Source organism: Rhamphochromis sp. 'chilingali' (genome assembly GCF_963969265.1).
Source record: "Rhamphochromis sp. 'chilingali' genome assembly, chromosome: 11".
In the NCBI taxonomy this organism is placed as follows: Eukaryota; Metazoa; Chordata; class Actinopteri; order Cichliformes; family Cichlidae; genus Rhamphochromis; species Rhamphochromis sp. 'chilingali'.
The window spans coordinates 19865597-19890270 of NC_137938.1; the positions used below are offsets into that span (position 1 = coordinate 19865597).

Consider the following 24674-nt stretch of genomic DNA (forward strand, 5'->3'; position numbering starts at 1 on the left):
GCTAGCAGCTAACAGTCAGAGTAACGTCAGCTGTCGGTAGTAGCTAGCTCTTTCTCTGGACCCCCCTATGTACATCTATAAATACAGGTGTTTCAAATGAGAACTTATACCTGTTCAATGAGCAGATTACAGAGTTCCTGCAGTAATACCACGATGCGTGCTGGTCTTTGGTAAGACTGGCAGTTGGTCCAAATGAGGTAAAGCGTGTGAAAAAGTGCCGGCATGTATGTTTGCATGAGTTGAAGCTCTCCGTTTTCCAAATGAGACAGCTGTGCATGTAGTGGCTGTAGATGGAGGTCAATGTCCTCGGCTTCTCGCAGAGCTTTATTTTTTGAGGACAAAAAATATATATCATAATCATATGTTAACCTCTAACTGTATAACAGAGATGGAGGTGATATTATGCTGTTCAAGGCAGACACTACCCATTGTCTTTAAAAAAGTGACACGGTAATCTTACCATCACACACTTTTCCAATTAGCATCTTGATTGCTGGATGATAGCTGCTATCCATCGTCTCTAACATCTTCACCATCATTTGAATAACTGGACTCTGAAGCTACAGCAAGATACAACTTTAGCAAATAGTGACGTAGAAGGAGATGAAAAAATATTAAAACGTGTTTTGGTGAATACCAATGTGGTTAGGAAGTATACCTGATGATAAATGCTCTCTATGTTGTTCTTCCTGGATGCCCAAAACTTCAGTTCTGCACTGGGCCCTGGATTACAGCCTGTTATTAGTTTGTCTGATGAATCCTCCTTTAAAATTTTCTGGATCAGATTTGTCCAGTTGATGACCTGGGTCTCTATGGTATGGGCTACTGCCCTGTCATAGTTTTCATGCCTGAAGGAGGAAAATAGAAGGTGAGTGCTTTACTTAAAATATATAGTGTCAAAGATTACACTGTATGCTTGGTTGTTTTCTTACTTTTCAAAGATGCCGTGTGGCTTTTCCATCCAGTCAGCTGCTATTGGAATAGGGAGGACAGTTTTCCCCATAACCCGTCCCTGCACAACTGAGGTCTGACTGCACATGATTTCCACATGTCGAAGGATGTCTTCAGATATCAGAAGTGGCCAAGTCTGATGGTTTTTGTTGTCGGACAGCAGTGGAACACATATCTTGCGAAGACAAAAACATAACCAATTCACCCAGAACCCACACAGGCAGGTTAGAAATGGAAAGAAAAGCTTCTTTATGGCTTATGTGTATGAAAATGGGTGGCACAGTCACCTGCTTAACTGCACATGACAGCTGCAGGAGAACTGGTGGAGTCAAAAGGCCAAAGAGCAGCAGTTCCCTGCAGTTTTCAGAGGTGACTGGAACAACTCTCTTCTTGAGAATATAGATTTGTTCATTTTTCGCATCTGGTGGAACCTGCGTTTGAAATAATGTGAGATTTTGCAAGACTTTTAAATATGTCATGATGAAACGATTTATTTGTTTCATTTTAAAAGATCTTTGCTAGTTGATGAGTCCATAATAAATACTCTAAGACAGTATTATACAGAATGCGCTTTGGCACTGCATTTTCAAAGCAGACATTTTACCTGTGTAGTAGGAAAATTGCAGGTGAAATCAATCATTTTAATGATGAAGTGCCCCAGTAACAGCAAACCAACATACATAAAAAGAAGAATCTTCCCTAAGTGAAAATTGCCATGATTATATCTGCGAGTTTCCTGCTATGACATGTCAAAATGTCTGCTGTAAGAACACACGCAGCAGACTCTGCAACATCTGTAACAGACATACCTCATTAGAAGCAACCAGACAGCCCTTTTTAGAGGAAGAGAAAAATATAAGCGACTGCTTTTCAAAGAAGTTCTTCAGAGGTCCTTGAAACTCTTCGCTGACAGCATTTCTTTGCCATGTCTGGCTGTGCACCCGCAGTAGCCCGCAAACTTTTTCCTCGACAAACTTAACTCTGTGGTCCTCAAGAAAAGACGGACTATTTTTTTCCTCGTCCATGACTACTCTGCCAAGATGGCATGCTTTAGCGCCGCACTACGTTCGAAAAAATCAACTTACTTGCAGCAGTTATACATTATCCATTAGATTCGCTCATGGATAGTGTTAACTTCGCTTTATGTGCTTTTCTAAGAGCGCTGCATAGTAGGGCGGTTCAGCGTTCCGTTGCTTAGCAACGACCTTCAATCACTGCCGGATACGTAAGTGTCAGCCGGCTAGCTTCAGTAAAGACAGGACCCTATTTTAGCTTGTTTAAAATGACTGGAAGTGTAATGATTACTGAAAAGGCCCTATAATGTCGATATAATTCCAGACTATCTGTGATTTGTATTCCACACCAATGCATGGTGGCTTGAACAGTTTGTACCCTGTTTTGGTGTTTTTATTGTTTTTATACTGTGAACCTGATATCCAGGAGTGAATGCTAATTACCTGGTTTTCCCCTTTATCAATGATACCTTTCATGTTAAAATGTGATCTAAACCACTTTCAGCTGTCTCGTTTGCTCTTCTATCACCATTTGTAGTCAGCAAAGAGTCAGAGCCATTTTGCTATAACTACTGGACTATTATTGCAACCATTTGTCCAGTAAACATACTCCAGGCAATTCTGTATTTAAGCTCTAATTTTTGAATTTTGTTCCAATTAGTTGAGCTCAACACACTTCCTACCCTCCGGGTTTAGCCTTAAATGAGAAGTTTGCCTAAATATTATTGCATTTATGTCTGGCATGGTCTGTTACTCACTTTACTCATCATTACTCTATACAATTTGCAGCATTCCAAAGATTCTTGGCTTAAATAAACATTCAAATCTGATGGGCCCGGAAAGATAATGTGCACTCATTACTTTACAGAGTAGGCTCACACAGGCCACTTTTTTAGGTACACCAGTTCAGCCAATCACCAACTCAACCAAATATCTAATCAGTCTATGGCAGCAGGTCAGTGCATGCATGTTGACATTATCAAGATGACCTGCTGAAGTTCAAGCATCAGACTGGGGAAGAAAGATGATCTAATCGTTCATTAACCTGGTCTGAGTATTTCAGAAACTGTGATTCTACTGGGATTTTCCCTTGCAACCATCTCTGGGGTATACAGAGAACAGTCCAAAAAAGAGAAATATCCAGTGAGTCACAGTTCTCTGCCTTGTTGGTGTCAGAGTTGAGAGGAGAGTTGCCAGAAAGCTTTGGGCTGCTAGGAGCAGTAAATCAAATTACCAAGGTATGCAGAAGAGCATCTCAGAACATACAGCATGTTAAAACTTGAAGCAGCTGAGCTATGGCAGCAGAAGACCAGACCAGTTCTCTTGCACTTTCACCACTTCTGCCAGCTAAGAACAGGAAACTGGGGCTTCAATTTGCATGGACTCACCAAAATTCCACAATAGAAGATTGAAAAAGAATGTTGCCTGCTCTGGTAAATCTTTTCTAATAACTGCAGCAACATTTGGATGATACAATCAAAAAATAAACATAAACAACATGGAAGCATGGATCCATCCTGCCTATTATCAACCATTCAGACTGTTGCAGTACATTTTCTTGGCTCACTTTGGGCCTGTTAGTACCAACTAAGCATTGTTTAATACACATCTGACTGGGGTATTGTTGCTTCCAGAAGGATAACACACCATGTTGCAAAGCTTAAATCATCTCAGATCTTTTTCACAACCAGATCTCAGTCCAACAGAGCAGCTTTGGGATGTAGAAGATTCACATCATGGAGGTGCAGGCGACCAATCTGCAGCAACTATCATGTGTGAGGATGTATTACATCAATATGGACCAAAATCTATGAAAATGTTTCCAGCACCTTGTTGAACCTATGCCATGAAGAGAAGCAGTTCTGAAGACAAAAAAGGGATTCAACACACTCGCACTAGCAAGGTGTGCTTAAAAAGCAACCAGTGAATACATGTGTTTCACCCACAGACTGATACGGACACTCACAAGTGACTTTACAACACCTTATTTCAGGGCAGCCTAGGGGTCTGACTGCTTTGATATAACTAAATAAATAACATGCATATTGTAATGTCTGGGGTGCCTGGGAAATTAAATTAACTGAGTGGTATATATTTGCATGTGTGTGTGTGTGTGTGTGTATTCCTTCTTTCTGTGAGTGACATTGTTTTCTTATTTTTCTCACTATAAGAGAAGGTTCCTTGGGAAAAGGAAGAGGAGAGTGAGACAAACTCCTCAGATATGCAGGTGGCACTACCATTTTGGACCTCATCACTAACAATGACAAGACCACCTACGGGAAGGGGATTGCCTGTTGCTATGGTGATAATAACAAGTTTGAAAGCAATGCATTCAAGCAGTTAAGATGGAGATGGCTTCTGATGTAATCCACACACTCATTTTACTCTGAAATCCAGCACAGATGTTAACGTGGTTGACAACATGAGTCATTCACTTTGCCGAGGAATCAGAAACCCTATTAGCCTAAAGTGGACCAGGACTATAAAACCTTCATCACAGTCATCACAGCTAGAGGGAGAGAAAGGCAAACATCTTGGAACCCTTTCCAAGTACAATTACAGCACTGTATAAATGATTGCTTCAACTCCAACAACATAGCTTTGTTGTCAATGTAAAGATAAGAATTTTTTAATTTTACATTCTGTTAACGGTTTCTGATCCAGGAGGTGCTCAGGACAGACTGTGTCACTTTTACCCTCTAAAAAACCAAAAATGATTTCTTATTAAAAAAAACAGTGATGTTCAAACCTGGCACCGTACCTGCCACCTCAATAATTTTCTTGTCAAGGCTTGTTACACTGCTGGGCTAGCCTTCCAAAAATTTCTATGGAGTTGTTGAGTCTGCCACCACAAAGGTGCAAACTGACTGTTTATGCAACTATTCATCAACCTTATTATGGTTAACTAAGCTAATAAAGAATGTGACGAAACCTTTTAGTTAAAATGTTAAATAAAAACTTGACTTAAAAAAAAAAACCAAACAAACAAAACTAAAACAATTTTGTGAACATGAAAAGCTAAAACAAAATAAAAAATAGAGACTAAAAACTTTTAGCTTTAGTATTTGTAAGTTTGGTTAAAAAAAACTATTTATGAACGTGAAAAAACGTGTTTATGGAGACGTTGGATGTCTGCAACAGTGGGAGTCAACTGCTTTCAAGAAGTTCTGTGTTTTTATTGTAATACTAGACTGATTTTATACTGACAAATGCTCTCCATGCAAAAATAAAATATAACATTAAAATAATAATCAAAAAGACAAAAAAACTAACACTGAAACGAAATACTTTCATACAATAAAAACTAAAGTGAATTCAAAACAAAAAGTCAAAATGAATTAAAATGATAAAAAATTATTAGAAAACACAAAACTATAATAACTCTACTATTTTGAATTATTTAAATCGTGAATGTTAAAACTGTGTATTTGTAATTTTCTATACTCTATATGTGCATTTTCTCATCTGTACTCTAAAATAGGACAAGGACTATTTGTAGTGTGAAGCATCATATCAATGATTGACGGTGTCGAGAGTTTTGTTGACGACGCTGCATTGATTTCTAAGATAAATCACAAAATGGCCCTTCATCAAAACAGTCTGGTCAATCTGGGAAGCACTAGTGACAAAGCAAATGTCTGAGTCTAAAATCAGTTCTGATAGCTGTCTCTGTACTGAAACACAACTTCCATTATATACAACTTCTTTACATCCATACATTTTCTTCTGTTGAGTCATGGTCGCAGCAGAAGTAAAGCCTATCCCACCAACACATCATTCATCTCTATAAAAATGTTATCTTGTTGCTGTTTGTGTACATGTCATTGTCTCATTGCATAACCCTGCCTCTCCTTATCTGTGCTGGACTTGTGCCTTGACATTCCCCAGTAGGCAATTTTAATTAAGTTAGTTATTGCAGGGCATTCAGGTTTTCTACACCATATTATGTCTCCTTCACCGCCATGCTTCATAGCTGAGGTTGGGTTTAGGAGCTGCATCTTTTCTCCTCTAATTATAGCATTGTGTATTTTTGCCAGAAAGCTCAGTTTTTGTCTTGTTTGTCTACAGAACACTGAATTAGGCAAGCTTTCTTGTAATTTCATAAGTCAGGCTTGTCCAAAGTCTAGCCCGGGGGCTTTATACGGCCTCTCACTCCTACCTTAAAATGCATTACTACTTTTTTGGCCCCTGGTTGATTTTCCATCGACAAATATGGCACTCTTGTAAAAAAAAAAAAAAAAAACAGTCTGGACACCCCTGCTTTAAGTAGTCTTCAGGAATAGTTCTCCAGGCTTCTTGGAGGACATTCAAAGCTCTTATTTGGCTGTTGGCTGCCTTTTGTTCTGTTTTCTCTTAAGATGATCTCACACTCCTTTAATGTTAATGTCTGGGCTCTGGTCTGCTTTTACTGTGTATTGATAATGACTTGAATGATTTTCCACATCCATCTCTCAGGTCTTGTCCAGTCTTGGCTTTTTTCCTATTTTTTAAGGATATGACTTTCAGATACTGTCGCAGATAGCTTTTTAGGCCTATCATTTCTTCTTCTTCTTAAAGACACACAGTGCTGAGATATGCCAAGTTTTTTTTTACTAATGGAACTTGAGAATCACCTCTTTGGTCAAAAATACTATTTTACACCAGTCAAACTTTGTTATCTTTGGCATTTTGCCTAGATTTGTTTAAAGTAAGGGAAACAAATGATGTGTTTTTAGAACAGAGTGACATTAAAAATGCTCAAAGATACAATTTAAAATTGTTTTTTTCCCCCCTCCAAATTGTCTATGAATAGAAACAACAATGGTTCAGCCTTTGAGCTAGATTCCTTTTTCCCCTTGAATGGTTCATAGGTCAGATACAAGGACTGGGCTGAAAATGATTGAAAAAGCACCAAAGAGAAACTTTGAAAGACCTTGAGAAGGCCTGGAGAACTTTTCAATTAAGACTACTTGAAAAATTACAGTCTGGCTCCTTGGAAGCAAAATATTTTAAAATGAGTGGTGGCTCAAGACTCTTGCACAGGACTTTATTCATAAATTGATGGATGGTACAGCTACAGTTTTGTTTTCTCAGTTTGAATATTTAAATCCAAATGAACACTGGGAGTAAGAAAAATACATGTAGCAATGATTCACTTATTATTTCCAGTTTGAACTGTGAGTTATTTCTCAATATGTCTCATGAAGACACAAAAAATACAACTGTGTTTCACTAATTTAGTCAGACTGTGTTTGTTTCTTAGATGATGATAAAACCATGTTTTATAAGCAATGAAGTTGGCAATCCTGGTAATTCCAGGGTTCACAGTTTCTTCCAAGTGTAAATAACAGTGCATCAGGCTGAGTTATCCTTGCAAAGGTTCACTCAGCAACCACACATGTTGTTTCTTATTATGATAAAGAGAAGAGTATGTCTTTGTTAAGGAAATTACTATTTATGTCTTTTCTGGCAATCAATTAGGTTTCCATACCACTGCTATAACACTGAAAAATATCTCTAGAACTAGTAATGGCTATATTTTTGTAGGAATTTTATCAATGGATAAACTTCATTGTTTTTGTTAATCATACGTATTTTAATTTCATTCATCCTTACATTAGTTATTATATAAATTAATTTGCCAGTAAATCACAGAAAGGAAGAAAAGAATCAGGATGAAAAGTACATTTGTATGTGTCGCAAAAAATTTACACATTTCTTAATGCGTTCAAAGTGCAGTCAATTTAGTTTCCAAAAGTGCATTTTTCTTTTCAAAGGAGATGCAATTGGTAAAAAAAAAAACAAAAAAAAAAACAACAACAACCTTAGACTGCCATAAAAATATTCATGAAGTGTTTTAAAGATTCAAAGTACTGCTTTTCTTTCATGTAATTGTGGATGTTTATATGAGTTCACGGTTTTATTTAACACACTGATGTGCTTAAATTATGCTGTAAGATAAATTATGTTGTAAGAAACCGGAATTCTATATAATAATAGATTTTGATCGTCCACACAACAAGATCGCCCTCTACAGGGCTGGGTTAATCGTGAGCTATGCCACCACAGTGTATGACTACTTACAGCAGTACTACAGCTGGAGTCCTCTTTAAAAAAATAAAGTATTATATCATAGATTTAAAAGGGAATTATAATATGAACATCACACGGACGGTCTGACCTTTTCATGAGCTGACACACAAAGCACGAAATATTTTCTCCTCTCATATTTTACTCCTGCTTCTGAAATATGAAATGAATTGCACTGATTGTGCGAGATAAGTCAGAAATTACGCAGTTGTTAACATAGGTGTGAGAAAGATGTTTGTAAAACAGTAGTTTTACAAAGTGAGAGATGTGTTTGTAAGTGTGCGCTCTGGCACCGTCAGCGGCGTCCTGTAGAGGGCACTGGCTTTTCTCTTTTGACGAATCGTCGTACAGATCCAAGAGACCCATGCACACAGTGCAGCAAAAAACAGTTTCAGGCAGTTTGTCAGCTTAAACGTTTTTTTGAGATAGATAGATAGATAGATAGATAGATAGATAGATAGATAGATAGATAGATAGATAGATAGATAGATAGATAGATAGATAGATAGATAGATAGATTGATTGATTGATTGATTGATTGATTTTCTTTTTTCCTTTTTTTCTCCCATTTTCTTATTTTTGACCTAAAGGACAAAAGAGTAGCAAGTGGAACAGCTGGTTGGCAAAAATCCGTTTTGCAACCCATATTTAAAAACACAGACACGTGGTGACCTCCCGTCCACATAGTAATTGATCGCATTGACTAAATAATAATATCTCGTCAGTCACCCCGTCATAAGTTATTGCTCCACCTGTCTACCTACAGACATGACAAACCAGTTTCGATGTGTTGGTGGCAAATAATAGCCTACATGTGGGGGATTTTGCCCTTTAGTGAATTAACGCCTAATGCATGTTAAAAACCGGGACTGCTGTGCGCGCAACCTGTAAGTGGGATCTCTGCTGGCAGTTCACGCTAAATCCTGCAAAATAAACTCTTCGTGTGTTATGTAAGCCCCCGGAATGAACAAATTTGTTAGCCCACACCCGAGGGCATCTGGTGATGGATACGTTGTCCCGGGGGGAGGGGGGGGGGGACTGGGGAAGCCGGTGGCCTACAACAGCCGTTTATCTTGAAAGGCTCGTTTTAAGTGTCCCTCAGCTGGAAAACAAAAGCTTTAAGGGCAGCCATTACCTTACAATAGTTGTAGAATCACCATTGTTCAGTTAGGTTCACACACATACCTATTAGAGCATATGCTTAGGCTTGGGTTTAAAACCAAGTGGTTTAAGTAGCTTACATGGTTGAAATAAACTAAAAATCCAAAGTTGATAAAACCAAACTAAGACCCCAGGTTTATTTGATCTAGCTGGTCCAGCTGTTTAATAAATTGGTTTAGCAATGAATGTCACTTTTTGATGTTTGTATGCCTATGCTTGTGTCAGTTGTATGTGGTATGGGGTGGAGCTGGGTGTAAGCAGTTAGGTAGGACTCCCCCAGCATGGTCAGGCCACTTGTGTCTGAGGGGCTGGCTTATCCCACTTAATCAGCATCCTGAGAGACTGGCACTGCCCCCATAGCCATAATGCATGGGGTCACTTTGGGCTTCTCAAAATGAAGTGAAGCCCCACCAGACAATGCTGCTGTCAATCAGCCTTAACCTGAGCTGGGCCCTTTATTCCTCATATAGTGTACTTGTGTAATCATTCACTCCATAAATGCAAATTAATCTCATCAATGTTTTGACTAACAGAGGGCAAGGATACATGAAGAGCATTTTTGCATATCAAATGCTTGCATTTCTCACAGTACAGTTTCCTTTTCCTCAGGACTGCATAATGGGCTATAAAGAAGGGCAAATCATGGATGTCCTCGGTGTAGTTTTAATCATGCATACACCTGTTGCAGTGAGAATGTAGCATTTGACAGCAAAACATCCGCATTTTATTTTGCATATATTTAGTAAAATGGCCAATTCAGGATGTCACTGTATGAAGAAAGCTCATTTTACTGTGGTAATCTCAGCCACATGCTGTGGAAAATATATTTATCGAAAAAACTAACAAGATAATGAAGACACAGGAGAACGCTTCCTGCAATTTGCAGTAGCTCTTCCGCTTCGTTTAGACCATAATTTGTACTTGCTTGGATGGCACATACAGTCAGTGGTTTGGGGTTTGTAGCAGTAATATCCCAGGGGCTTCTGTCAGTCCGGCACCATTATAAATGACAGAGCTGAATGAGCCTCCTTGGCTGTTTCTCAACACCCTGGCTTCCTTGGAGCCTTGTGCAGCATTTGCAGAGCGTGTGCCCTTTTGATTTCCTAATCCCAGCACGAGCTGTGGAATGCTGGCTCTCTATGAGATATTCCACTCACAAGCTGTGATTTATGTTCTTGTGGTGCAAGGCTCAATGGTGAGGGGCTCACAGGTGTTGTGGAGCCTCAGTAAAAACTTTTAATATGCACACCTCGTGGTCTCTGGCTGGGCCCGGCACAAGGATTACTGCCATTCAGTGGGGGGATGGGTCAATAAATGTTTAAAATTCATCCAAGACCTTACAGTCTGATGGCCGCTTCAGACACACGACCATGTACGCACAAGATCATTATCAGAACACAGTGCCTAGTTTATTTCAGTATGGTCAGTCTGACTAAAAGACAAGTTAAATATATCAAATATGATCATATATAACAAATTAGGGACAAATAGCACATTTTTAGAATACTTATATCTTCTTCCTCTTCTTTTGGTAGGTCCTTTTAGGAGTCCCCACAGTGGATCACCTGCTTCCATCTTGCCCTATCCTTTACATCCTCATTTGTCCCACCAACCCACATACAGAACACAAAAAGCATTGGGCATGAACAATATTGGTTCTTAATTACTGCACTGTTGATGATGCAGTTACTGCCCACTTTAAAATGAAGAGGCTGATCTCTGCACATGCCACAGTAAACTTGTCGGCATAAAATCAAGAGCGCAAACTGAATGGCAACCACCGAAGATTTCAGTGTTTGTCCTCTCTGCAGGTATCATACTATTATACTTAGTTTAACAAACATCATAATTCAGAGGGAAATCATGACTTTATTTTAAGTTAGAATTCTCTGCTGGGGAAATAAAGAGTTAAAAAAAAAGTGGTTTACTCCCTACTGGTGTTGCTGTCAGATTAATGAATGAATGTGTGACAATTTGCACTGCAGTGGTCCAGTTATGCTACATTTCATTCAAATTTGTCTTTGAGAGTTTTGGCGTGTTATGAAAATAAACTTAGAATCAATGCCAATCTCCATAAGCTCAGGGAGCTACTATTTGCAGTGTTGTAACCATTTTTTCATTACTTTTTTTAAAGAACAGATTACTGACATTAACCCTATAAAAAAGTTAACTGCTTTACTATTTCTTGCATAGCTTTTATGATATTCTGCAACATTACCTGAGAAACACAGCAAGTCACTTAATTTCTAGTAAAAAATTCAACATTCATCAATTTACATGAACACATGCAATTTCCATAGTTTCATAAAGATGACTTTTTTTTCCTTAGAAAAGCCCAAAAATCACTTTAGAGAAACAAGTAAAGTAGCTTTACCTGATAGGAACAGTTGTAGCTTAAATTACAATCTTACAAAATAATTTAAATTGCTTATTTTAATGTTACCGCCAGCACTCTTTTTTTTACTATTGCATTTTTGTTACATATTTGCATTTTTCTGAATAAGGTTATAATGCTGACAAAAGAAACAGATGCAGTTCATCATTAAAAGTGAAGATACTAATTATGGCGTATCTTCCCATCAAAAATTCCATTCAGAGATTTATTTGGGTACTTCCTGCCAGTGATCCAGAGTTTGTCATGACATGTTACAGACAACTTCATGTGCACTAACAACCTTCCTGCATGATTTAATAATAGTGATCTGTGTTAATCACCCACCTCCCTTTTTCCGCTTTTCATACTTTGCCGCGGGGAAAATAAACTGCACCAACTTACCTGAAGTGCCTTATCTGCTAATGGCTGCCTCAGACCCCCAGCCCCCAGCTTTCTTTGGCTCGTTTTCAATGCGCAGAGGTCAGGAGAGCCTTTCAGTCATGTACCGGAGTGTGTCGTAGAAGTACAGTGACCTTTTCAACTCTCCTGTGAATCCCTGAAGCTGTTTTGGTTGGGACTGTTTTTCACTGTCACTAGTTTTCATACATTTTTATGTTCTTTAAGTCACAGATGATGATATCTAACACTGTAATATAACACAACGGTCATAGTTTTTATATACCTTCTATCCCTGATATTAATTGTATTCTACTGAGTTTTATTTATCTTCACAACTGATTTTTTATTGTTGCTTTTTATGTGCTGTGAGAGTCCTGGTATTTACTGTATCAAATACTTTTACTATTTCATTTTATTGACTAATTTATCCAATTTCAAAAATTATTGTTTCTTTTTAAGCCAGCTCAAGCATTTGAAGTGCATGTTTTTCATGAAAGGTGTTATGTATAAATAAAGTTGAATTAAGTACCTCTCACAAACTTAAATGTATGCAAACAATGTTTATTTTTAACAGTTTTATCCTCCTTAATGGTACAATTAGCCAGATTGTTAGTTTACTAACAAAACAAACCAACAAATAGAGAAACATTACCAACATTAATACATTACTGAATGGTCTTGTATACTGCTTTTGTATTGTTTTTCTTTTATGATTGGACTGTGTGTACAATTTATTGTTTTTTGTTTGTTTGTTTGTTTTCTTTTTGATGGTGTTTATTATTGTTGTTTTATGGATTTTATGGCATGCTTCGCTGCAACGACGGCTTAGTAAATGTCATTGTATGTGTTTTTCTTGGATGCAATGACAATAAAGTATTTATCAGTTTATCAATTACCAAGAGCATGTAAAGCATTAACATCTACGACCTTAGGTCAAAGACGTCCATGTACTGGCATACTAACCAGCTAACCCCGGCCAATACACTTGGTGTAAAGATAGGAAAGCAGTTTAACATGAGGACGAGAAACTAGCTCTTTCTTTCTTTCTTTCTTTCTTTCTTTCTTTCTTTCTTTCTTTCTTTCTTTCTTTCTTTCTTTCTTTCTTTCTTTCTTTCTTTTAATACATTCTATAAATCTGACTTGGCATAATGTTGAATAATAAGCAGTGGAAAATGAAACAAGGAACACAATGATGGCTAACATTGGGAAGCTGGATTAGGAAGCTTAGCTAGCACTGCAGTATTTGGACTATCTAATAATATCAAGCTAAAAAACGGTGCCCGCCACTGCCTGAAGGGTATGATGTACAACAAATGTATACAGCTGAGAGTCTTTTATTGTTACAGTGACATGGTGAAGCATTAACCAATCACTTGCTTTCACATTCACACACAGGCACGAGCCTCGTGACGTTATCACAGTATGCTGCAGTATCAGTGGCTCAACAGTAACTTTGCTACTTGTTACCTTAACACCGCATTTGGTTTTCAAGCTCTGCAGAACCTTTTAAGAAACCCTAAAAATATTTTTAATTGCATTTTGTAATTTTTTACATAAAAGGGTTTAAAAGAAGTAATAGTATAAAAAGGGATTCAGCTTAAACTGAAATACTGAATTAGACCTTTTGATTGTTTTTAGTTTTCAAAAATCATTTGATATTCCTCTGTTAGTTACACAACCCCTTTTAAGCAAATAAACTCATTTTGAAACAATTATTTAAACGAAGCGATACACTTTTCTCAGAAAGTTGCAAACATGGTTGTTTTTCATGAAAAACCACTGGTTTTGGTGATCCCTCACATGGTTTTTTCACAAGACGCTGATGCTTTGAAATTGCTTGTAAATTGATTTATTAATTCAACTGGAATAAGTGTTTCTCTAAATATCACACAATTTAAAATGTTAATGAAAATTGTGGTAATGACTGCCCATGTTTTAGAGGCTGGATATATCAGTTATCCTCAATTTTAGGTCGCCTCATTTAACATATAAATCACCTCATAGGTTCAAGAATATTTTCTTGTTTATCCCAAATTACTCTAAGAAAAAAAGATCCCCCATAATCGGCATGTGGCAAAGTCTTTAGTAAGCCTTTATATGATAAAACATTTTAAAGAAATGCCTAATGGCTTGTTTAACTGCTGCAGCTCCTCACACTGTTACACACTCTGAATTTCTGTAAAACTGAGAGAAATTCACCTCTGAATTTACCTATGCCTAAAAATGTACCTCCCCAAGGTTGCATAGCAGATTCATTTAATCCTTACTGTGGCACCCCCCATTTCTCCCTCACCCTCCTTCCCTTCCTCATCCTCTTTCTTTCCCATGTCCATTAGACCTTGCAGACTAATCGAGCAGCACCAATTGCTCCCGTGGTGAGATCATTAAGTAAATTATTTTAAGATCAAACGGTCAGCAGCCACAATGAAGTCCTGTGTAATGGTAAAAGCCTCAGAAACTGCCACCCACTCCTCTCTCAAATTAAAGCCCAGTGGGGAGAGCTCTGCACCTCTCAGGTGGATGCCCCCATTAGGCCTTTTAGCTGCAGGCTAAGGTAGGACCCACTAATTGGTCCTTTGAACAAAACTAACCCACTGACAGGATCTGACTTGTATGAAGCTTAAGAGTGCAAAATTGTTCCTGGCCGACGACAGCAGCAGCTCTGAACTACTGTAATAGTCTGCCTATAGAGAGAGCATTAACATGGACTTGTTCTGCTTTGGTGGCAACATGTTATAATGTTTAGTAGGATTTACTATATAAAAGGAGGGGAGACTTTTTTTTTCCTAGTTTGAAGGTGATGTTAAAATTGCACACACTGACTCACAGTGATTTTAAATTTCAGGTACACTAGAAAGTTCTATTGTCATTGGGTTTTACTTTCATATACATCCATTTCTCCATCCATCCATTCTCTTCTGCTCATCTGCTTTCAGGTTTACTTTTCTTTTCTACATTTAAAATGACCCTTTAACTCAAGTCAAACTTAAAAGTCACTCCCTAGGAAAGCATGTCAGAGCAAAAACCTTTAAAATAACAAAGAACACAAACAAAATACTACACTATATATTGACTGAGTGCACTGTGTGCGGTGCCAATAGCCAAAGTGCCTGCTACAATCAGCAGGTTTCTGTGTTTCATGAATAAATACATTCCTCTTAATCCTTAGTTACATTATTGCTTTGGTTTTATCTTCTACTTTAAAAATCCAACATCAATACATTCGAATCCTCACTTCACCTTCCTGTTTATGTTTTTTCTGTTTATCTGTGTTGTCTTTAGGTGGTAATATGTATGTGTGGTCATGTATGGTGTGCCTACTCTCAGTTCTCCCAGCTGAACCCATGCTAAGCTTGCTTTCTATTTCCTAACAAGAAACCACACTCTTACCAGTAAATAAAGCAACAAGCTGGATTGTACCAGTCTTTATGTGTGTTTGTGTGTGAGTAGCTGCATATAGGGTTTGTGTATAATACAGTGAACAAGTATGAAACCCATTACACAGTGATTACTCACAAAGTGCTGTTCTTGGATGGATAGGTTGACAGCTTCCCTTTTAGCAGGTCAAAGTTTCACTCGGCTTAAGATAATTAGGAGCATGTACTGTATGCGCATACAAGGGTAAATGTATATACATTACACAGATTCATATGCTGATGCTGCCCTTAACAAGTGACTTTAATTCACTTAAATGATTTCACACATGTGGCAAACAAGCCACAGTCTTCAAATATTAAAAAAATGGTTCTTTCAGGTGTTTATTCCTCTCAGCAAAGGAAGTGTTGGACTTACAGTAGCTTATGGCGTGGAGACAGGAACCAATGCAGCAGAGTGACTGTGAGTGAATTATCCTCCCTTGACATGGAGCGTCAGTGTCATCAATCACATGGTTTTAATTAGCGATAGCTCCCCTTTGTGGCTGAGAAATGTGCATGTAATTCAATTTGGGACCCACTGCCGCCTCCAGAACCCCACACAGAGATTTTCTAAGCCACTTGGAGTTCACACGCGCAGGTGAAATGCTCGATGCGGACAAAACAAACAACACTGAAGGCCGTTATGGGTACATACACAAAATATGGTGCTGTGTCCTGATTTTCAAAAAAACATTTTCGTAATACCGGCTCGTGAAACAAATGAAACAAAACTGACACAAAACAATCCTGTTAGCATAAATAGCAAATGACTATTTTACTCACTACTGATAAAAGGTAAAGGCTTTACCTCTTGTAAATGATTTTCTTTCCTCTCAAAGTGTCTGAACCGCTCTATTTTTATTATTTTTTTAAAATCAAAATTCCAAAACAAAGATGGAGTGAAGTGGGACATGCTCACACAAGGTACAATTTTATTTTCAAAGGTCAAACAAAGGTGCATCGCAGTCAAAGTTTATTGTATTAAAATTCTCAAATGTTAAAAAAAATGGCAAATTTCATATTTTACTGTCAAACAACAAGAGACAGATAGCAGCTGTGCTGAAATGAAATGGCTCAATCCCGTTTTATGAAAATGCAATATTCATCAGCTACACAGTGTGAAGGCGATCACTGTTACTTTGTTTTCCCTTGAGGTAATACATTGAAATGGCCATACAATGATGAAAAACAAAAACACACAGAGGCCTTTTATCCGTCATTTGAATGTTGGTTTCTTGTGATTTCCTCCTCAATGGGAAACTTAACTGATACCAACAGCAAAGGCCTGAGCCTTAAATAAAAACAAAGACAGCCTTGAGAGTTAAGGTTGCCATTGAAATGCTAAAATATCAGTGGCAGTAATTTAGTTCTCTAAAGACACTTGAAAGTCTCTTATCTGACACACAGTAATGCAAGTCACTATAATAATGTTTATTTCACAGCAGTCATCCCCTTTGCTGTCAAATACAAGCCTTTTTTATGTTTCCCTTATGAACTTTAACCTCTGACCTCAGCACTCTCAAAATAGTCACAGTGTAAACTTTGTGTTGCTATTAAAAATGTGGTTTTATCTAAAAAAAAAACCAAACAAACCCAACAACAACAAAAAATAAAAACACAAAGTTTGACAGTTTTCTTTTTTGAACAATTACCTTATACTGATATTTTTAGTTATCCTTGGCACTGACAGCATTAAGTAACACTCTGCATCTCAACTTGCACCGATGCTTCACATTTATACGATGACGATTGCAGATGCTGTTGATTCCACTGTCTGATTGGACTCCTGCACTTTGAAATATTCCATTTAAGGCTGCTTTTGTTCTTGGGATAGATCAGCTCCCTTACAAGGTCTCATCCAATCAATTTACTTGACGCCTGTGCTCTGTTTAACTTTTGAAGGTGCTGATTATATTCTGCCTTTCCCCCCTCTGGATGCCCTAACAGCACCAAATCAGTGTCCGCACGAACATGCGGCTCACAATCAAGCTTCCATTCGGTCTATGAAAATCTGGCTGTGCCATTAGCTGATGTGCTGAGAGGAGAAATTCCAGTCCTCTGTCTGTGTGGTTGTTTTGAGGGAAACATTGGTTTCACCCCCTGCTGATTGACTCTAATCAGCCACACTGTGCCAGCATCACTCTGTCTTGAAGCACATTCTGGTGACTGATTAGGTGGGAAGACCGAAAATGTGAGGAATACATAAATATTTATCATGGCTTGATGATGATAAAAACATACACATAGTCTGAAGAGTCCCTTAGCGAAAGAACCATTCCCTCGCCAGCAGGCAGCTTTTTAAAGTAAACAGTACGCTATAATATTTAAACAAAGAAGATTTTGGCACCAGCAGCAGTGCCTGTTGATGTTGTTGAAATGCTTGTTGTCAAAAAGAGCTAGAGTCAAACGCATCGCATGTATTGGCTTGTATTTCCATTTGCTGAACAGGTCTGGCAAAGAAAACACTGCTGACGCCAAGCTCAAGCTGTGCCGTCTGGGTCCACAACTGGTTAAAACACATCAGTGCCACAGCTCCAGGCTATTCTCATGCTACATGCATATTTTAACCTCGCGATTGTGAAATTATTGTGTTGTAATCTCTGTTAGTTAAGTTAGTCACTGCACGCAAGTCATAATGTAAAAGCTGAAGGTGAAGCAGGCTAAAATATTGGTGTAGGGTTGCACATGCAATGTGGAAAACTAGTCGTGGGACAATGTCCAGAGGCTATGAGAGACAGGTACTTCCTATATCCTGTGCCCGACAGCGAGAGGCCTCACCTAGGCTATAATCTGGGACAACTGATCACAAAGAAGAAGAGTGAAGGCAAATTCTGCCTGTCCTACTTCAAACGCAGCAGGACAGTAAATCAGACAGGTAGACAACACCTCTCACTTGTCTTCACCGCTTCCTGTCCCCAGTCCGAGGCAAAGCTAACAAGTATGCCAACAATGTCACCTGACAACATTATGGAGCCACTTTGCAGAAGAAACGTTTCGCAGAGCCGCCTGTGAAGATATGTGTCACTGCAAATAGGAAGGTCACATCTTGAAAATCTTTTTTTTTTTTTTTGCAGATGTTCAGTTGATTTCTGTCACCAAACAGCAAGAATATTTAACATATTTAATAATTAAAGTTTATTAGAATGATTATATATTATATGAATGTCTAACTGTAAATGTTGGTTATGATCTCTTTTGACTGTCTTTTAGTTTCCTGGTACAAGGTCGTTTTAATAAAAAGAAAGTCAGCGCTTAAACAAACAAAATATAAGCATCCTTAAAAACATTTTACTATCAGCACTCACATCAACAAATCTCACCAAAGTCTGTCAAGCATCAAAAGACTGAAAAATAATTTTACTTGGGCAGTAAGAGAGAATTTGTGTCCTTTGTAAAATATTGATTATATCCTGTAAAATTACATTAAGCTGATAAAGTTCCAAGTAAGTCTCCCTGCTTAAAACTTTTTTTCCCAAACTAAGATGATTCTATACACATACTTGCATTTTTCCATGATAAATACAATAAGTGTAATTGAAACCCCACATTTAGCATCCACATTATAAATTTCCCAATATTTATTCAAACAAACATGCCAATATTTCATCGTTGAAAGAAATTAAGGGAAGAGTCACTTTACAAATATCAGCTGGATGTCTAACTCCTGAGAAATCCCATCGGAGGACAGGGTGTCAGGGAAAATGAATCAGAAAGAAGCATCAAGGTCAGCGTGATATTTCCAGGCTTCTACTTTACATGGCCGCATAGCAAATGAAGGCCTTCAATCAACTCAGATTGGGTGGATGGACACCAACACCCTACAGCGAGAGTAATAACAAAGGCATAAATCCATCAAATAAAGAAAAAAAGAGGACACGAAAAAAAATCGGGGTCACACCAATAATACTCTTTTTGACTAATTCCGATGAAACAAATAGGGTGGAAGCATGCTTTTATGCTCAGTTGTTCCCGTTTTATATGCCTGAGCATTTCTGCAGTGAGGCTGGTGAATAACACGTCCTAATATAGACTCACAGTGAAGTAAAACAATACAAGCTCAACACTTGTGATCCTTAATTAAACAAATTGCTGCAAATGAATGCATGCCTGAGAACCAGGATGCATCCATGACCAACAATGGCATGCTTTACAAGCTTGTTATTATTGCAAAATGCTCAATCCTTTTCTTATTCCTCTTTAATACAACCTGTCTGAATTTGCAGTTAGATGGTTTTAAAGTGAAATGTGTCGAGGCCCCCGATTCTTAATATCTTTAGTGCCAAAATTGAATATATCCAGGATATTAATATTGTGGGGGTTGATCCAGCTCCTGAGAACCATTCATCTAAAAGTTTCTGCTATATAAATATGAGCGAGGAACCCAATGCACCAGTGCTTTAACAATCAATACATTATCTTATGTGCAAAGTCGAAATGTTGAGAGATTTTTTTTTCCAAGTGTGTGGAACAAATTAAAAGCCCGGCCAGTCAGTAAAAGACCAATTCATAAAGGTGAAAAAGTGAGGCTGCGGCTGTGATGGGGAGGACCAGTGAAAAATCTCTGCTGACCCTCTCATCCCTCTGCTCATCTATCTCTCACTACTGTCCACTGATAGATTTCCCCTCACTGATTTATGGGAGAAAAAAAAATGTCACGGTGGAATAGGCTTTTGATAAAATTGTTCAAGAGATTCTGGGCAATAAATCCTGTTCTTTACATCAGGGTTGCTAGCTACTTTCACATTCTTGTGCCATCAATAAGAGCGGCCAAACATGACGACTAATCAATAACTTTACAATATTCTGGGCAGTTTGGGAAAACAGTAACATTTATATTTAACAGGAAAGAGCAAGTCACTAGTTCTATATGGGGCGATCTATGGATAAGACTGTAACTTGAGCTGAAAATAAGTCAGGCTGTGTTTGCACTGCTAGCTGGAGAGAAATCGCTGTCCTTCACAACAGCTGATTAAAGCTGCCTTAAAACTAATGACAGATACTATCTATTCTTTATTTCTGTTTGCATTCGAATGTCCACAAAACCTGTTAAATTCACATTAATCAAAAATATCAAATCAATCGGTTAATCATTTGGGCTTTTTTGTGCCAGAAATCTAATTCAAATATGAAAAAAGGGTCATTTAGTGATCATTAATCAATGTGTCTTATATTGTAATGGCTTCCAAAGATGAGCCTATTTTTCCTGTAAAGAAAAACAGGCCAATATAATCGTAGTAACAAGTTACAGGATCTCTAATCCGACATCACTCACTCATCTGACAGGAACTCTTCAGTCAGCCGAGTGGCGCCAGAAAGGATGAGTGATTCAGCAAACCTGCCTGGTGTTGTCTCTCCGCTCTTTCAATCTTTTACGATGTAGCTTAGAGAAAAACAATGAGTCTGTTTCTCAGTACAGGTGTTTCTCTGAGGAGATGACTTGTAAAAACAGGTAGATTTCCTCTGAGACGTGAATTGACTCACATAAAAGGCTTCTGCTGCAGCAATAACTCACAACCGAGTCCTGGCCGTCTGCCCAGAGACACTGAAATCATAGCGGTGTTTAATTTGCACAAATAACCTCACAGGGGTGAAATATAAAAAATAAAAAAGTCCCCGTGCGACTGATGGCATTTGACAGCATTTGCGGTAATGTCATCCTCGGCCGATCGGGAGATAAACATCAGCACTGTAACCTCAGACTGACAAAGAAACAAACAGTCAGCCACTCAGAAGAGCATACTTTAGAGGACCTCTGCACTCGCAATAAAGGCCAAGAAAAACTGGAACATGAACTTAAAGCCCTCTAAAGACAAGGTTGTCACAAGAGATGAGAGAGGAGAAAGCAAAAGACAAATAGCAAGCGGGGGGAAGCCATGTGGATGACTTTGTCTTTCAGATTAAAGCCCGAGCAACAAAGACATTTCTGACAGGGTGAGGAAATGAAATGTTTACAGTAAGAGGACTGATAAGAGAGGCCACATAAGACATTCGAGAGCACTTGTTTGGACTGCCCTGTGTGTTGCTACAGATGAGAAGTGGTCATTCTTAAAACAGGTGTCAGGGCATGTGAAAAATGCCAAGTGGTGCGCTCCCCCCATTTAATTTAAGCCATCTGTGTGTCAAGACACCCCCAGCAATTTCAGTGCAACGCTGCACCGATATCAGCGATTTGTTTTGTCTTTACAGTGAAATTGAAATACTTTCCGACAGCATGTCAATGATTCTTTTCCCCGACTACTAAAAGGCTGAAATTACATTTGCTTTGCTATAGAACAATTTCGTCCATGCATTGATTTGGCTGCAGCCACATAAGACGCTGCACTGCCTTTATTATGCAGACTCCAAACCTGAGAGGCTCAGGACATTTGAATTATTTACATCAGTTGTCACAGGCTGGTGTGATTTCAAAGAGCATGCTCCCAGAGGCCCATTACCCTGCCCTTGTTTGTCGGGGACGAGATGAGACATTTTCTCACTGATAGGCTCCTCTTCTGATTCCTGCGGGAAGGAAAAACACCATGTTAATTTAATGCGTCCTGTCCCGATGCGATACACCGGCGCCAAAAAAAGATGCTTGTTCTCATCTATGTAATCACAGCGGCAGGAGCAGAGGGCACACATCCCCTGTGCCTCATTTCAGGGCTAATCTTTCATTTCATAGCCTATCTCTCCATATCAAACAGCACAAATGGCTCAATTTGCATGACGGGATTTGTAACATGGCAAATCAGGTGTCAGAGTCGATTAAACATTACACCCGCACACTATCATAATCAGCCCTCTAATGAGTGTGGCCGCTGGTGTGAGAGGCTTGGATGGATCAGGGAGAACGGCTTCTCCACGCTGCCCAGCGGGGGGTGAGTAACTGGGGGATTAAATCGGGGATGCGGTCCCTCCGGCTCTGACAGAGGGGCTCCTCGGGGTGGCGGGGCTAGAGCCCTGTGATGCTGACAAGACAAGGCGACACAGGCCACACACAAACACGCACACTTCAGGAGGACTGGATGAGAGAGCTTCTCTCACAGCTCAAGCACACAGACAACCGTGGGGCAGCATCTGAGGACTGCTTACTCCTGTGTATTCTCAGCTTTGAATACTAATGCGTGGGGCTATTGCAGAGGATAGAAGCCCCAGCAGAGTGACCCCAGCCCTCAGCTCACAACAAGCTGATCCTGCTGCCTCAATGAAACGAGGCAACGGGATCATTAAGATGCTACAGAGACTCTGGCCACTAATTAATCTTACAATACTGGTTGTGCTTTTATTTCATGTAAACATCAAGTCACATGATAAGCTGATGTCACTCAGCCTCCGCTGAGCTGCCCCCTCCTCCCCGCTGTCATCTTCAGTCCCGTCCCTCTTTGTGTACAGTTTGCCACTCCCATTGTCCAGCCTTTTTTTGTTTTCTGCTGAATATACACTGATGCTAATTCTACTGCTGGCTGTGTAGCTGTGCAGCTTTTGGTCACTGGTCCACAGAGACTTCCCTTTTACCACCATCCTACCACCCTAAGCATCAACATCCCCCTCCCCCTTACTTCTTTCCCCACCCTCTGCCCTGCTCCCCATTTGGGGTGACCCGGGTGCTGTTCTGAGGGTTCCTCACACCCCAGAAGCTGTCAGTGGCCTCCTTCCTTCCCATGAGCGGAACACACAATAGAGAAAGGGCTCCGGCTGAGAGGTTCAGTAGCCATTAACCCCTACCAGCTGTTCCTGCCGAGGGTATTCTGTGCCACAATACGTGCCCCCGAGGGGGCCCTCACGTCCACTAATCTAGCCATTGTTGGCCAGGAATGCTGACAGAAGAAAAGAAATTTTTCTTGTGTCCATGCAAGCGTGTGTATCCATGTGTGAGAGCCGAGAAACGTAGGGCTAATTTCTATAGTTGCCTGTGAAGAAGGGAGACCATGAAGAATACCCTATTTAGCTGCTTGACAAAATTCTTCTGCCTAAAAATGGAAAAACAATGGCAATTGTTTTCAAGTAAACTCCTTTACACTATCTGGATTTAAGAAGAAAGGGGAAAAAATGATATTCCTGTCTGGTGTGCAAAAAGTTAAAATAACTTTATAAGATTTGAATTATTTGGTTATCTGTGATTCATTTTTAATGCGTGGTCAGAGAAGCGTTCAAAAACGGCGATCGCTTCCAAAGCCATTTCTGCAGAGATTAAATTTTGGGAAAATGTTTCCATTTTAGTACTTTGCTCTCAGAATATATTAACAATTAGTCCATTTCAATTAACATGGAAATTAAAACAGCATTTTCCAGTCAATTTAACCATGATGCAGCCATTAGGGGCTTCTGGTGTGCAGAGCATGTTTGCTACTCCAGTCTATAAAAAAAGGAGAAAGAGAGAGAAAAAGATTCCTGCTTCATATCCAGAAAGTAATTTTGATATTCCAGTCAGCACACATATTAGTTCATTTATTATTTTTTAAAAATGGTGTAAAATAAACACCCACAAAAACTCAAATGCTTAAGGCAATTTGTTACAAACGTTATAATGACAAATGGAAGATGAATAGTCTTTTCATCTACTCTAATTCTTTTTTGGTCAATCTTCAAAAGGTTTCCTAAATGTAAGATATTGAAACTAAAACAGTAAACACACCCACACAACATTTACTTTTGTCTTCCAGTGAAGTCAAAGTCAACAAATGTCAAAAGGTGCGATATTTCTTAATGACATCAACAGGAAGCAGCGCTTCACAGCCGTCAGCAGGCTGTAGGATGTGATATTTGCAAGAAGGAAGTAAACACAATAGCACCTAAAGAAAGGGGGAGGGCAGGTCTAATGTAAACTGTGAGGTGAGTTTTGAAGAGGATAGGTATTTTTCTAGTATGTGTGCTATCCCACAGTCTATGCTGTGTTGTGACAGGCGGGGGATCTGCGTCAGTCAATTATATGTCCCAACAGACTTTTGTGCTAATGAGTTGGTCCAGCCATCGGCAGACTTCCCCTGTCGTCCAGAAAAGATCACTTTCATTGCTTGCAGAACTAATTCAGGGCACAAAAGTGGGAGCTTCACCATTGCAGCCTCTTTTACTGCTCCTTTTGTGGAAGCTTTAGAAGTGCGCTGAAGAGAGGGCCTAGCGCTCAGGCCTCTTCATCTCCAGTCCATTGCCTGTCATTAACATACATATCCATATGAAAAGTGGGGTAAGGCCGGAACAGCTGTCCAGTAAAGAGGCAGTGATTCCCTCTCCCAAATGCTGACAGAAGCCTTTAGCCTTCCTTGGGCAATAATAAACCAAACCATTTAAACAGTCTTTCAGGGAGTGAGAAAG

At 39.1% G+C, this 24674-nt stretch overlaps 1 protein-coding gene across 1 annotated transcript in view; it reads right to left on the bottom strand.

Annotated features, from left to right (window-relative positions):
• LOC308406095 (dynein axonemal heavy chain 11) overlaps positions 1 to 2121 on the bottom strand; it is a 41805-nt gene extending 39684 nt beyond the window's left edge. The window contains exons 1-6 of the mRNA XM_080896927.1: positions 1761 to 2121; positions 1239 to 1382; positions 933 to 1126; positions 659 to 848; positions 461 to 560; positions 111 to 322 (exon numbers count right to left, since the gene is read on the bottom strand). Of these exons, the coding sequence (XP_080753053.1) occupies positions 111 to 322; positions 461 to 560; positions 659 to 848; positions 933 to 1126; positions 1239 to 1382; positions 1761 to 1976 (1056 nt within the window). The 5' untranslated portion in view covers positions 1977 to 2121. The remainder of the gene's footprint in view (positions 1 to 110; positions 323 to 460; positions 561 to 658; positions 849 to 932; positions 1127 to 1238; positions 1383 to 1760) is intronic.
• Between the last annotated feature and the right edge of the window lie 22553 nt (positions 2122 to 24674).